Below are 13,918 nucleotides of genomic sequence, written 5' to 3' on the forward strand. Positions count from 1 at the left end.
CTTTGAACAGTTCCAATTCCAAATTCAACCCAACCAGAAACCTTTTGTAGCTGCCAGTCCTGGTCTTGCATGAGCACATAACCTCTACTGTGCTATATAGGACAAGTTAGAAGAATTTCCATGACTTTATTTTTCACAAGCCAAACTTCCAAAATGACCACAAGTGACAGCAACCACTGCCACTTTTAGTACATTTCCAAGAAAGCACATTTGTTTTGGAAGGAGTGACTCCTGGGCTGCAGATCAAAAGAGCCAAAAAAGTAAGTCTCAATTATTTCTTGAGGTTATTTAATAGTTTCTGTGACCACTGGGATTAGAGAATGATGTGCAAAAATGAAGCTTCTAGGGCAAGAGCTGTTTTTTTAACCAAACACATTGTAAATATGAAAATAATTTTAATAGGCCTACTCAGTGAATGTCAAAACAGACAGATGTTTATTTGAATTAAGTATCTTCTCGGGGGGGGGGGGGGGAGGAGAAACCCCAAACTCCTTCAATCGAATCCCTATTTGATTTAATGTTTTTAATGATTTTTTTTAAAGAAAAAAAAAAAGAAATTAGACTGGGGGAAATGGGCAATGAAAATAATTATTTAAATGTCCCCTGGAATCACTATGTCCTAGACAGAAATAATAAAACAGGACCTGCTAGCAGACTGACCGTCAGCAGCAGTGAACAAAGATAGTCTTATGTTTGTGCCCATAGTTGCAACATCCATTTCAGTCACAGGACTAATATTTGTGGCTTGATCCTGTTTCCATGTTCATTGCTGGCAAAGCTCCATCAGCCTTGACATGAAGCCAGAAAGAGCTTCTTCAATGGTAAGTCTCTCTCTCCTGCGTCCCCACCCCTGCCACTCTCCCTTCCCCTCCCTCTATAGCCCTATCTTTTTTGTAGAAGTTGGCATCACCTGAGGCTGGTAGTCACATTTCAATTTCAGCTGTAACAGAAGACACAATTCAGCTCCAGTTAAAAACTAAGCTGGCAAAAAGGAAACTGTTTGGAACAGGAGAGCAGAGGAAGGCACCTGCACCAAAGCATCCTGGCTCATCATGAAACCAGCATGGGAGCTGCCATCTGAATCAAATGTGTAGCTGCAATATTCTTTTTGATGGCTTTATTTTGGCAGGAACTGCCACTATAGTAGGAAGAAGGAATGGTCTTTCCCCAAGCAAACTCATAATATCAACACAAAGCATGCTGTTAATTCAAATGTGGCTTATGTATAATAGAGTTCAGTTGAAATCACAAGGTTACCATCATAACTCCATATAATGAGTCAGTCCTTGTATCTATCAAGTCTAATTACAAGCAGCACAGCACATACTTTGTGCAAAATAAAAGTAAAAGTAAAAAGTCAAGCAACAATAACAACCAAGTCTCAAACAAAGCCAAGCAACCAAAAGAGAGGTAGCCAGTCTTTAAAGGTTTATGGCGAGGGTCACAATTAGCATCTTTCTAGATCCGATTGCATTTAATACTGTACAGTACTCAATCAGTGCATGCAAAGACATGGATTTAAATTCATGAAAGCTCATGCTCAAATGAACCATTCAGTCTTACACAGGCAATTCAATTCCTTCTTTCCCTCACTTTCCCCATTTATTCTGGAACATGCCAGCATGGTTATCACTGAAAATCAGTAGAGGGAGGAGTAACAGGTTGGGTAAGGGATCCCTGTGTATGCTGTGAGTGCCCTGAGGAGTCCAGACCAGGGGAAGAAGGACTAAAAGGGTCCTGAGGAGATGTAATGTCCAGTGGACACATATTTGACATATGTATATTCTTGAAGTGCATTTAGTGCACAAGCCAACTGTAAGTGTATTGAAGCTGTGTCTCAGATAATCTGGATGCACATGATCATAGTCTATTCATATCTGAACTGATACCCAAGGCAAAAGAGATCTCAAAAGCCATGGTCATATATCCTATTCTACCAATACAGTACTAATGTCAGCCTTAAATTCTATGTAGCTAAATTCTTCTGAAGACAGAAGAGGAGGAGTATCCAGAAAAAAGGAACAAAAAGAAAAGGTAAGAGGCAACGTGAAGTTAAAAGAGAATAGCCCAGCAATGAATGCCCCAGAAATACAATAGGCCATAAACTGAACTGTTCTGCACTCTCTGTCTCACTATGATGTTACAGGAGTGCAACTCCAGCTCTGCTGCTCATCCAAAAAAGGTGATACTAAATTACATGTAGGAATTAGAGGATGCAGATATCCTAATTATCTATGTTCAGTTCCAGATTTAAACTCTTATAGTAGGAAGAAAAACCACACAATAATATCCAGTGATGTAGACTCAATCTGACTCAGACTCAAGTTGCTTCAATGAATGATGCACTGACTTGACTTGTATATTTTTAGTGGCCAATTTGCTGGCCTAACTTCATCCAGAAACATTATGGAATGGAAAATAGTTTTGTTCCTTTGAACAACCCTTCCATCTCACTGCTTTTTGCCCACCAGTCACATGATGGAAGCAGTACTTTACCTTTGCTGTACAGGAAGGCCCCACTCCCTGTAAACCCATGCCTCAAGCCCATTGCCTAATGTCTTTGATGTTCCCTGCAAAGAACTGCATCCTGCTATATAGGGATGAGTCTTGCCTGCTGGAAAAGCTTTACAAGTCTCTGTTGTGCTGCTGAATAGATCTCAACCCTTGCCCTTGCCTATTAGATAGATAGATAGATAGATAGATAGATAGATAGATAGATAGATAGATAATCCCAGAGCATGGGGCATGTTTCTCAGAGCCTCAGGCAGAAGGATCCTTCTAAAGCTTTAAAAAAAGTTTTAGAAGAGTCCTCCAATGTATAGTGGTGACAGGCTGCCAACTAGATCTCAACCTACTTCAAGCCCATTTAGAAGCGAGTCTTGCTTAAAAACATCATTCTGTCTCAAGCTCCTACCCCACTCTATCACCACCATCTTTTTTCTGTTGAAGTTGGTACTTGAGGCTCAACTGAAGACTTGACTTGAAAATATCTTGCAAAGAACAACAATTTTGCCAGGCTGGATCAATTCTAGAATGAATCTAGTCCATCTGCCTCTTCCAAAAGTGGCCAGCCAGATATATAACGCCATGAAGGTCTGACATGGCTTTCTCTGTGGTTTTGTTTCCAGTGTTTGATGTTCACAGAAGCACTGATTTGGTTCCCTCTAGCTGCAGTGATTAAGCATAGATGAACATTTTTTAAAAACAATATGTTTTTCAAAGGTTAGGATAGTGACTGTCACTCCCTCACCCCCACCCCCCAGTGTGGAAGCAAATTTATGAATTCACTGTAAAGATTAAGACAAGTACAGGTTTGGACTTCATCAGATGTATTTTGGAACAGATGGTGTCTTGCTAACTTCTCAACAGATTGTAATCTCTGTTTTAAAAGGTTAAAATATGTTCCCTTCCATTTATACTATGTTTTTGTATATTTACCAGAAACTGTGCACTCCATGAGTATATGCTTAATGGGAAGTAGTGCGCACATGGTATTGTATTAAACATTTATGTAGTAGTCTAAGTTAACTGGCTGGGATCCAAATGTACTGTGCATGGCATTCTGTGGGTGTGCACAGCCTTTTCATCTCCTGTTTTCTCTTGATAACCCTCATTGCTCCTCCAAAAATTGGAAGAGCCAACTGCCAAAAGGAAAAACCCAGCTGCACATGTGCAGAAATGCTTTGCATGGATTCACAGGTCTCTCTGGAATTTAGCCACCATTTGTACTTATTACAATATTTATGAAACATACATGTTTTGTATGTGGTGTGGGAACTGAAGGTAACATTTGAATATTGTTGTAAGTAGACTTGATTGAATAGTTGTCATGTGCTTCTTGCAAAATGCATTTGTACAGTATATGCACATAGAAATATGTTAAAAAAAATTCTTGCCAATTTAGCCCCACATCTAACAATCATTCTATAATGCTGCACAGTTTTTATTGCTATTTTGTTAGGGAAAATTTGAAATGTGACACAGTAACTACAAAAAGCATACTTTGTAGTATATGCAACACATGGCTATCATATACAGAAATAGGAGCTCTAAATTCATTAGTGCAGAATAATTTCTGAAATACCTGAGAAACTTGGGGAAAGGTTTTTAAGGCTATTTCCCCCATCTCTTCTACCTTAGTTGTTGCATATCTTCAAAGTCATTTCTGATTTATGACGACCCTAAGCTGTCATGGGATTTTTGGAAGCAGGGAGCCTGTGACTTGTGTAAGGTCACTCAGTGGTTTTCCATGCCTGATCAGGGAATTGAACCCTGATCTACAGTGTCATAGCCAGTGCTCAAACAATTACACCTACCCTCCACCCTGCCCAGTTAGTTTATAAATACACTGAAAACCCGATGTTTTCAGTGTATTCCTTTTCTGTAATGAAGCAAGACCCATTTTAACACTTAACTATCAATTTAATCAGCAAAGATACCCAAAAGTTAAAGTGAAATATTAACTGATAATGAGTAACCTCTTAGCAAAAAAGTCTAGAAAGTTCTGTTATGCTAGAACAGTTGGACCCCCCCCCCCACTGTTCTAGCATAATAGCAATAATAGGGAAACATACTGGCCATGACCTTGCAGTAAGAAACATACAGCTGAGAAGGATTTTTACCTAGCAATAGCAATAGCAAGTACATTTCTATACTGTTTCAGCACTCCCTAAGCTGTTTACAATGTGTAAGCTAATTGCCCCCAACAAGCTGGGTACTCATTTTAGTGACCTCGGAAGGATGCCAGGCTGTCGACCCTGAGCCCCTGGCTGGTACTGAACTCACAACTTTATGCTTTATAAGTGAATGACTGAAGTGCAGGCATTTAACCAATACGCCACCAGGGTTCTACTACTCCTACTCCTACTTGTTATTATTATTTGCCTTTAAGACATTTCTGATTTATGGCAACCCTCTCATAGGGTTTTCTTGGCCAGATTTATTTATTCCTTTCGTTTCTCAGTTCTTCTTGAAGAGGTCTCTGGTTCTTACTGCTGCAATCCCCTAAACTTCAGTGAATGTGACTTGAATGTCACTCATTGGGTTTTCATGGTTGAGCAGAGATTTGAACCATATACTTTCAGAGCCCTTGTCCAACACTTAAATCATTACACTGTGCTGGCTCTTATTAGTGTTATCACCTTCCTTTGATAAAAAGCATCAACTAAGATTCTCTGGCAGCTCAAACAGATTAATTTTTATCCTACATACTTAGTTTATTTTACTCTTCACCTTCCACCCTATATTGGAACCCACAGAGCTCACTAGATGCACAGTTTGATCCTTTTATGGATCACATACATGTGCACATGGATGTACACAAATATTAATATTCTACAAAAAGTGTAAACAATTGGGTAAAAGGCTATGAAATGCTTTCAGGCAATTACTCAAGATTATACAAAGAATAAGAATGATCTTTTTCTAACAGGGGTCATTGTGCTAAATATGCTCTTTCTAGCTATGGCCTGTTACAGACTGCCAAAATAAAGCTGCTTCGGGTCTCTTTGGAAGTATGCTGTTTAAATGATGCATGCATTCTAAGAATCCGGAAGCTGCACCAAAGCTGCACTCCAGTACTTAGGAATGGAGTGTGGCTTTGGCGCGACCTCCGGACTCTTATTTGCATTATTTAAATAGCATACCTCCAAAGAGACCCGAAGCAGCTTTATTTTGGCAGTCTGTACTCAAATCTAACAATTTGAATGCATTTAAAATAATGGTATAAATCTACATTTCGGGGTATGTGGTCCCATGATTTGTAGCTCACCCAGTCCATACCTGTGCATGCCCATGTATATTTGGCTGTACTACCCAGGTGCACATAACCTCTTCTCTACAAAAGCTAATGTCATAAAAGTTCCATGAAAGCCACTGATAAAACAGCCTGGAATCTTTCTGAGAGTTGAGCAAAAGTCAGTGACTGACTATTTCTTGTTGTTTTTTTTTTAAAGAATACCCTTTCTGACCTGAAACAGATTAATTTTGAAATGACAACTCTGAACTGTTCCCATCCCTCCAAGAGGTTTCTGGGTTGTGATTTGCCTATTTTTGGGTGGTTTCATTTGCAGAGTGGTCAACACTCTTGTGTGACCCATCAAGGTTTAGGGGAGGGCAAAACAGCCCACTGACCCTCAGAGGCTGTCCACAGCTGTAGTACGTGAATGGAAAGTGCATCGGTACAGATCTCAAGGCTAGGGGATATGTGGACAATCAGTTGCTAATGGAACACAATTCTCACCATCCCTTTCAAATGCTTTGTCAGAACTGATGGGAATTGCAGTCCAACAACAGTGGTAGGGTTACCCAACTCCAACACCTAATGGTGCTTTGCCAGGTGAAGCTTTTACTGTATCATGCAATCATCCTGCTTCACTCACAGAATTTAAAGGGGGTAATGTAGTCCATATGAGGTCACCTTCAATTTGTAAACCTTTCATATCATCTAAGCACTTCTTACATCTTGCAAGAAAATCCATTAAGGAAGGTTAGACAGAAAAGCTGCACAAGGCCTTTTGATTGGCAGCACTATGAACTGCCCGACTGGAAACATTCAAACTGTTACATTTTTTGAATCATAATATTGGATCAATGGATGCCTTCAGCTGTCACTATCTACATTTAGGGAAGAGCCCAGAACAGACAAGCCTATATTCTCACATACCAATATTTTTGGTGTATGACAGTTTACACAAGGTGATTTTTGAGATGAGAGGACAAATACTGATCATAGATTCAGAAATGGGGTACTCTACTTACAATATAAGCCTGGGTGGACAACTGTTGGGGGTTTGGGGGCCATAAGGCTCTGAAGGAATCTTGGAGAGTGACATCCATTATCGTATATCTGTGTGTGCCTTCAAGTCACCTGTCAACTTATGGTGACCCCATGAATTTTATAGGGTTTTCTTAGGCAAAGAATACTCAGAGGTGATTTGGCCAGTTACTTCCTCTGAAATAATAGCCTACAGCATGCATTGGCGGTCTCCCATCCAAGTACTAATTAGGGCTTACCTTCCAAGATCAGATGGGATATGGTGCCTTTAGGGTATTTAGGCTATCTCCCTACTGCCATAACTCCCACACAGAAGAGTTCCATATTTTTTGTCCTGAAAAGCCTCCCTACATTCTCTAGTGGGCCTGAGAACAATTTTCCATGTTCCCTCTAGTTCTTTTTAGGATAAGGAGAGGCCTAAATATAACTGAAGTGCAAATCACACTTTCTGCCCCTCAAAGATAAGTCTCGGTAGATGGCAGATGAAACTCTACAAGCAGTCAAGGACTAAAAACAAGCAAAAATGAAAGTTGACAGATATAGAACCAGAACCCTAAATGCAAATGTACAATGACTTGTGTGCAGGGAGAAGGAAAGCTACTATATAGTCAATGTTGTGAAACAGAAGAACCAGAGACCTCTTCATGGACAACCGAGAAATGAAAGGAAATTTTAAACCAAGAGTACTGATCAGCAGGGGAACATGTTAACATGACCAAGAATACATAACAAAATGATGGAAACAATACACTGAAGAACTGTATAAAAAAGATGAAAAGATGATAGATTCATTCAAGGAAGAACCATTTGAAGACGAACTTGAAAGTTTAGAAAGTAAAGTGGAAGCTGCACTCAGAAAAACAAATCACCAGGAACTGACAGTGTATCAATAGAGCTGATCCGAGGTTCAGAGACAGGATCTATTCTATTTCTAACAAAAATTTGTCAACAAATATGGAAAACAAAACGATGGCCGACAGAGTGAAAATAATCAGTATATATTCCAATCCCTAAGAAAAGGGACACCAGGTATTCCAGTAACCACAGGATTACTGCATTAATTTCCCATGCAAGCAAGGTGATGCTCAAAATGCTACAATGCTTGCTATATATGACCAAGAAATGCCAGATATCCAAACTGGATTCATGAGAGGAAGAGGCACTAGGGTTCATATAGTAAATGTATGCTGGATAATGGAACACACTAAAGAATTTTCAAAAATAACAGCTTGTGTTTTATATATGGTAGCAAAGCACTTGACTGTATAGATCAGGGGGAGTCTGGCTAGGCTGCATTCTATTACCCTATCTGGTAAACTTGTAAACTGAAAACATCATATGAAAAGTAGGATTAGACTCTGAAAAAGTAGGAGCAAAGATAGGAGGAAGGAACAATCTAAGATATGCGGATGACACCATACTGTTAGTAGAAAACATCATGGACTTGGAACAATTACTAAGGAAAGTCAAGGAAGAAAGTGCAAAGGCAGGTTAGAGTTGAATATCAAAAAATCAAAAATAATGACCACAATTTACATAATTTTAAATTAGACAATGAAGACATTTCACAGTTCAAGATTTTCCATACTCAGGCTCAATCATAATTCAGAGTGGAGAGTGCAGTAAAGAAAACAGAAGAAGACTTTGGCGCGTTACAGACGGCCCAGAAGGGGCCGTCTCGCACTGCCGCCGGTTGCAGCGTCCGGGAATCGCAGCAGCCAAACGGCGCGGTTCCCAGACGCTGCCAAGAAGGAGCGTGAAAATCGCGCTCCTTCTTGCTCCCCGGAAGAGACGCCGCAAGGCGCTAGTTGCGCACTCGCGGTGTCATTTCCGGGGCGCAATGTGCGGATGCAGAGCGTCCGTTACGTCAAGATGGTGGCAGCCGTGTGGAACGGCCACCGCCATTTGTTATGGACAGAGTCCGTAACAGGAATAGGGGCGTCTAGAAGAGACGCCCCTTTTTTAAACTGGGATGTCCTCAGACTTGGAAGGGCAGCTATGATCTGTATACTAAAGTTAGGATTGTCCACACCGTTATGTTTCCTATTTCTATGAATGGTTGTGAAAGCTGGATAGTGTATACCAGTGAGATAGATTCAGAGAAGCCACAACAATGAATCTGCAAGAACTGAGCTCTGTATGAATTGTTATAATTTTGTTTTCACCAAACACAGCTACTAGAAGCTAATGTGGTGAGGAAGAACTTTCTAAGGCAGGTGTGAGACTAAGGAGATTATCAGACCAGGTACGGGACAGGATCGGGAGTAAAGGGGATCACTCTCCCATCCTTCTCTCGCTGTTGTCCTGATTGTGCAGAAGCATTTTAGAGATGTGCGACATCATGTGAAAATCCTTCCCACAATTGTGTGGGAAGGATGAGAAAAGAATGGGATGTCCCCTGTCTAATAATCTTCTAAACAGGAAGTCTCTTTTGTAATACAGTATCTCTGAAAATTATAAGAAGAAAGAAGAGGCATTTTCCAACTCTACAAAGATCCACAAGTTGGGGAACTGATCAATTTAAGTATGCTTAATGACACCTTAACTTAGCCATCTTAGCCATTACCTAAAGCTATTTCAACTACAGATATTACTAACAACTGCAAGTGTTCTGAGGAATTATGAACAGATGGTACAACAGGAAGTGACTCAGAAGTGACACAGAGAATGCCTATGCTAGGCCTAAAATGGCACGAGTGAGCAAACACATGGCAAAATTGTGCCTCAAACCCTCAAACTGCATTTGGGTGCAACCCCCCCACCAAAATGTTTTGACATTTGGGGCCATGGGAGGGGCACATAAACACTCTAGATAGGCTGCATGTGGTCTGTGGCCCAGACTTTCTTCATCTGATATAAGCAAGCTAAACAGTGTTTGGCTCAAGCAACTTGGTAACTTAGGAAGGATCTTTTATGTTTCTGAACTGTCTCCTAATATTGTGAATGATCTGTTCCTAAGATGCTGTCTGTCCTTGATTAAGGCATCCCAAGTGTGGTACTGGCATCCTTTCTGTGTAGTCAGAATGATTCAAATCCACACATTTTCAGAGTACACATTTCTTAAGACCTTAAATTTCAACTCAAGGAGATGTTTTCAGCAAGAGGGAATGTGGTCCAGACAGTCCTAAAGAAACCCTGACCATGTGCTGGCTTCTGAAGAAGCTCCAAAGCCACAAACACAACTGACGGAAAACTCTGCCAAACAGCCAGATGCTCTTTCTGGGGAAAATGCTTCATAGCTCTGAATTTTGATTTACGTGATGTTGGTGCAAAAAAACAAAGTAATTTACATGGCGTGAACTGGACAACTGTCTGCTTTCAGTTGTTGGTATTGCTCTATCAAGTTTGTGTTTATCACTTTTTAAAACCTTCAGATGCTTTTATGTCTCGTGTAAGACCCTCCTTCCTAATAAATACAACAACTTAATTTACACTTAACATTAAAAGGCACAAAGGAGCAGTGAATGATTGTCTGGCAGTGTTTTAACCTTTGATCTTTAACAAAGCTCAAAAAAGTTGCCAAGAAGTCATGGAGCTGCCAGCAACCTATGCCAATGGGCCAGATGCCGCCCCTTAACAACTATAGCCAGTAGGGCCAAGATTAACAATAAGAATCAGGAGAAGGTTGAAAGGAACAGCATGCTTCTGCAAAGAGATTTCAATGCAGGCCCAGTTCAAAGCATTAAACAAAAAAGTAAGTATCAAGGAGTGATTAGTGCTTCACAGCTAACTTCCTGCTTGGCTAGTTTGGACAAGGTCTGCCGAAGTGACAGTCTCAGATTCTCATTTAAATTGAAATTAAAAGAGTTGCCCTGAAGTCTTGGTCAGGATTACGAAATTATTTACTGCATCTACTGAACCAATTCTTCTTCAGAGAGGCCTGCCTATTCCCTCGACCCCTCTTCCCTTTAATGGATGAAAGATGAAGGCACATATCTCCTTATTTTTACACAGCAATTATTATTATTGTTATTGTTGTTATTTACAATTTTATATTCTGCTTTCTTAGGCGCGGGACAGACAGGCACGATAGGGCACCCTCGTCACATGTGAGGGGCGACGCTTCCAGACGCCCTTCACATGTGACGAGGGCGTCAAAATGGCGGCACACTGTACAGATGGGCACCGCCATTTTGACGCGACGGATGCTTAGCGTCTGCACGTTGCGGCGCCATAATGATGTCGCGAATGTGCCATCGGCACATTGCTATGTCATTATGGTGCTGCAAAAAGAACCTGCTTTTTGCGGGTTCTTTTTGCTGTGCGAGGAAGCCACACAGTTTGTCTGCTGCAGATTCCTCGTGTAGCAAAACAAGGCACTGGCAGACCACTCTTTTTCGGTGGTCTGTACCGGGCCTTACAGTCTGAGACTCAAGGTAGCTTAGAAATTAAAATGATTACAATAGAGTTAAAGGTGCAATACATACCACCCTGAAATGGCAGGCTGGAGGTGTTGTTTTTTCCCCCAAAGGGAGCCCGTAGGAGCCAAATCATATGGGCTCCCTCCACTCCAAAAAGAACCCGCAAAAAGCAGGTTCTCTTGGGTGTGGGCAGGTGCCGCCATCAGTGTGTCATTAGTGCACATGGTGTGTTAATGACACAAGATGCTGCGCAGTGCTTGTGTCATGGATGTGCAGTGGGGCTGCGCAGTCATGGCAGCGCCCATACATACTAAGCTTTGGGAGCGTGCGGTTGCTGCGCACTCCTGAACCCTGGTATCGGGCCAAAAGCATACAAGAAGTCAACATTAAAATAGAACCAAATTATTAATAACACTGAAACAATTTAAAATGCACATTTTTAATAATAAAAGGAGTTAAAATAGTAAAAACAATGCAGCTCTTAAAAGCTCTTTCCTCAAAAAACTTTGGATTCTAAAAGCATATACGAATAAAAGAATCTTTGCCCGTCAATGGAAGGATAGCAAAACGGAAGGGCGTTCCAGAACTTGGGGCAGCCATTGAGCAGGACTTATCTTACAGAGCTAATAATTGTACCTGTGAACATGGTAGGACTGACATTTCTGAAGTGGGAGATTAAATTACGTCAGGGTTGGGAATGATGTTAACCTCTAGAAGTTGCTGAACTACAATTTACAGCATTCCTCACCACTGGGAGGGATGTTAGGAGTTGCAGTCCAATAAGAATTGGAAGTCTGCACAAGCCAGTCCCTGGGAAGTTAAAAGAGGGACTTCTGTGAGAAAGTGCCACACTGGTGGAATGCCCTTCTGAGCAAGATGCAAAGGTGCCCACTCAATAATCTTTTCTCTCCCCCCAAGCATTTTATCTGTTTATTAATTTTAACATGTACTATCTAATTTACAATCAGAATACCATACATTCAGAAAATAAAGAAACAAAAAGAAAAAGAGAAAAGAGAATTAAAATGCTTCTGTTACTCCCAGTACTTTTAAAATGTATCTAATTTGATTTTACATTGTACTGTATAGTGGTTTGCTGGCTAAACAGAATAAATTTTATGCCTCTTATCATTGTAATGCTGTTGGTGTTGCTATATTCTATTTCTTTTAATAATATTAGGTGGTTTATAAAACAAACAAACAGCACCTCTGACAAGCTTGTTCTGGATCCCAAAAGGATGCAGTCCATTAACAAACACGATTTAATAAATAAATTAGCAAAATGTTTCAGCTTCTGCTTTCTTCAGTTACTGAAAGCAAATGCAAGTTGAAACCAAGGTGACAGTTTAGAATAGCAACGATATGTACACTGGTTTGGGATCTTTTGCAGATGAAGGAATGGTTTAAGTATTTTTAAAATATACAAGCCATTTTGTCTTTGCTCAACCCCTCTGAAGCACCACGCTAGAATTTCAAGCCTGACTTTATAAATGAATAAAAATTAACCACATGAACTACTAGTAATTTAAATGGAGGATCTCACTGTAACAGTTGTTTTATAAGAGTGATATCATAATTACTATCATGCTATAATGCCAAACAAATAAACAGTCTCTCTGGCAAATCCATCTTCAAACTGGGTTCACAACTTTTTGAAGACTACCTTTTCCTATTCTCATCCCTTTGCAGTTTCAAATTGAGATAGCTAGTAGAAAGGCCTTGAGACCATGAAGCAAACACAGAACTGAATGTGTGGTGATTACAAATTGCTGTATCTGTAAAATGATCGGTATCATTTATAGGTTATGAATGATATGTGACATGCTAGTACCATGATGCTGAAATTAATTTAAAAAATGTCCCCCAAACCATGTGCTGAATGCCATGATTCTTCAAAAAGAATCATGCACATTAAACTTCCCCTCTATTAGGATGAGAAACTCAAACTATATATTTCTATCAGAAGTAAAGGAAACATGGATATCAACACTTGCAAGTCTGTAAAAATACAACACACTTTTCTAAGGTTTAGTGCTATGGGAATCACTAATGGCTGTGTTTCTGCTCAAACGTTCAATTTTCAATCTTGATTTCAAGCTTAGGGATCCAGTTGTGGAATCCGCAGCAGCAAGATGTTATAACTGCATTTGTTTTTGTAATCTCCAGAAGCAACACATACCTGGGTAAAGGTCCTTCTCAATTAATTTCATTTGGAGATGGAAGATCTGTTCCTGGAGTTTGCAAATGGAGTGCTTCATTTTCTCTCGCCGTGTTACCATGTAACAAAGATTTCTAACCTGTAAAACAGAGGGGAAGAGCCTTTTTGTCAGAATCGGATTCTGAAGAAATCTACTGGTAGCTAGCTAAGGTTCCCCAAATGTCTTCTAACTTGTCTGCTGTTTGCTTAACTTCACCGGGCCTTCCCAAACACCTTAGTGCTCCACATGTGGTCCAGAGGCAGTCTGAATGATGTAAAGACAGCAGATTTGAAAACAACACTTTGCGCATCCTCTTTGTTTCAGAGATTACTACAAAGTGCAATAGACTAATGCCAAGATGGTGAACCTATGTCAGGCATACCATGGGTGGCACATGACGCCATTTTGCCAGGCATGGGTCAGGGACAAGGAGGAATGGGCATGCGAGTGCCCATTCCTCCCTGTCATTTCCTGGCCTTCAGCTGTCTCTCCGAGGAGAGACTAACAGGGCAGAATTCCTGCAGCCTATTCACTACACCGTTATAACTCTATGATTTTACTTTAACTGCAATGTCTGCAACTTC

General features: G+C 40.4%; 1 protein-coding gene across 8 annotated transcripts in view; it reads right to left on the reverse strand.

The window, feature by feature from the left end:
• Nucleotides 1–13,918, reverse strand: part of JADE2 (jade family PHD finger 2) — a 231,396-nt gene that overhangs the window by 19,556 nt on the left and 197,922 nt on the right. For all 8 annotated transcript variants that reach the window (XM_042455258.1, XM_042455257.1, XM_042455253.1 and 5 more), the window contains one exon: nucleotides 13,316–13,433. In XM_042455258.1, coding sequence (XP_042311192.1) covers nucleotides 13,316–13,433 — 118 coding nt within the window. The remainder of the gene's footprint in view (nucleotides 1–13,315; nucleotides 13,434–13,918) is intronic.

This window comes from Sceloporus undulatus, chromosome 2, assembly GCF_019175285.1.
Source record: "Sceloporus undulatus isolate JIND9_A2432 ecotype Alabama chromosome 2, SceUnd_v1.1, whole genome shotgun sequence".
Lineage (NCBI taxonomy): Eukaryota > Metazoa > Chordata > Lepidosauria > Squamata > Phrynosomatidae > Sceloporus > Sceloporus undulatus.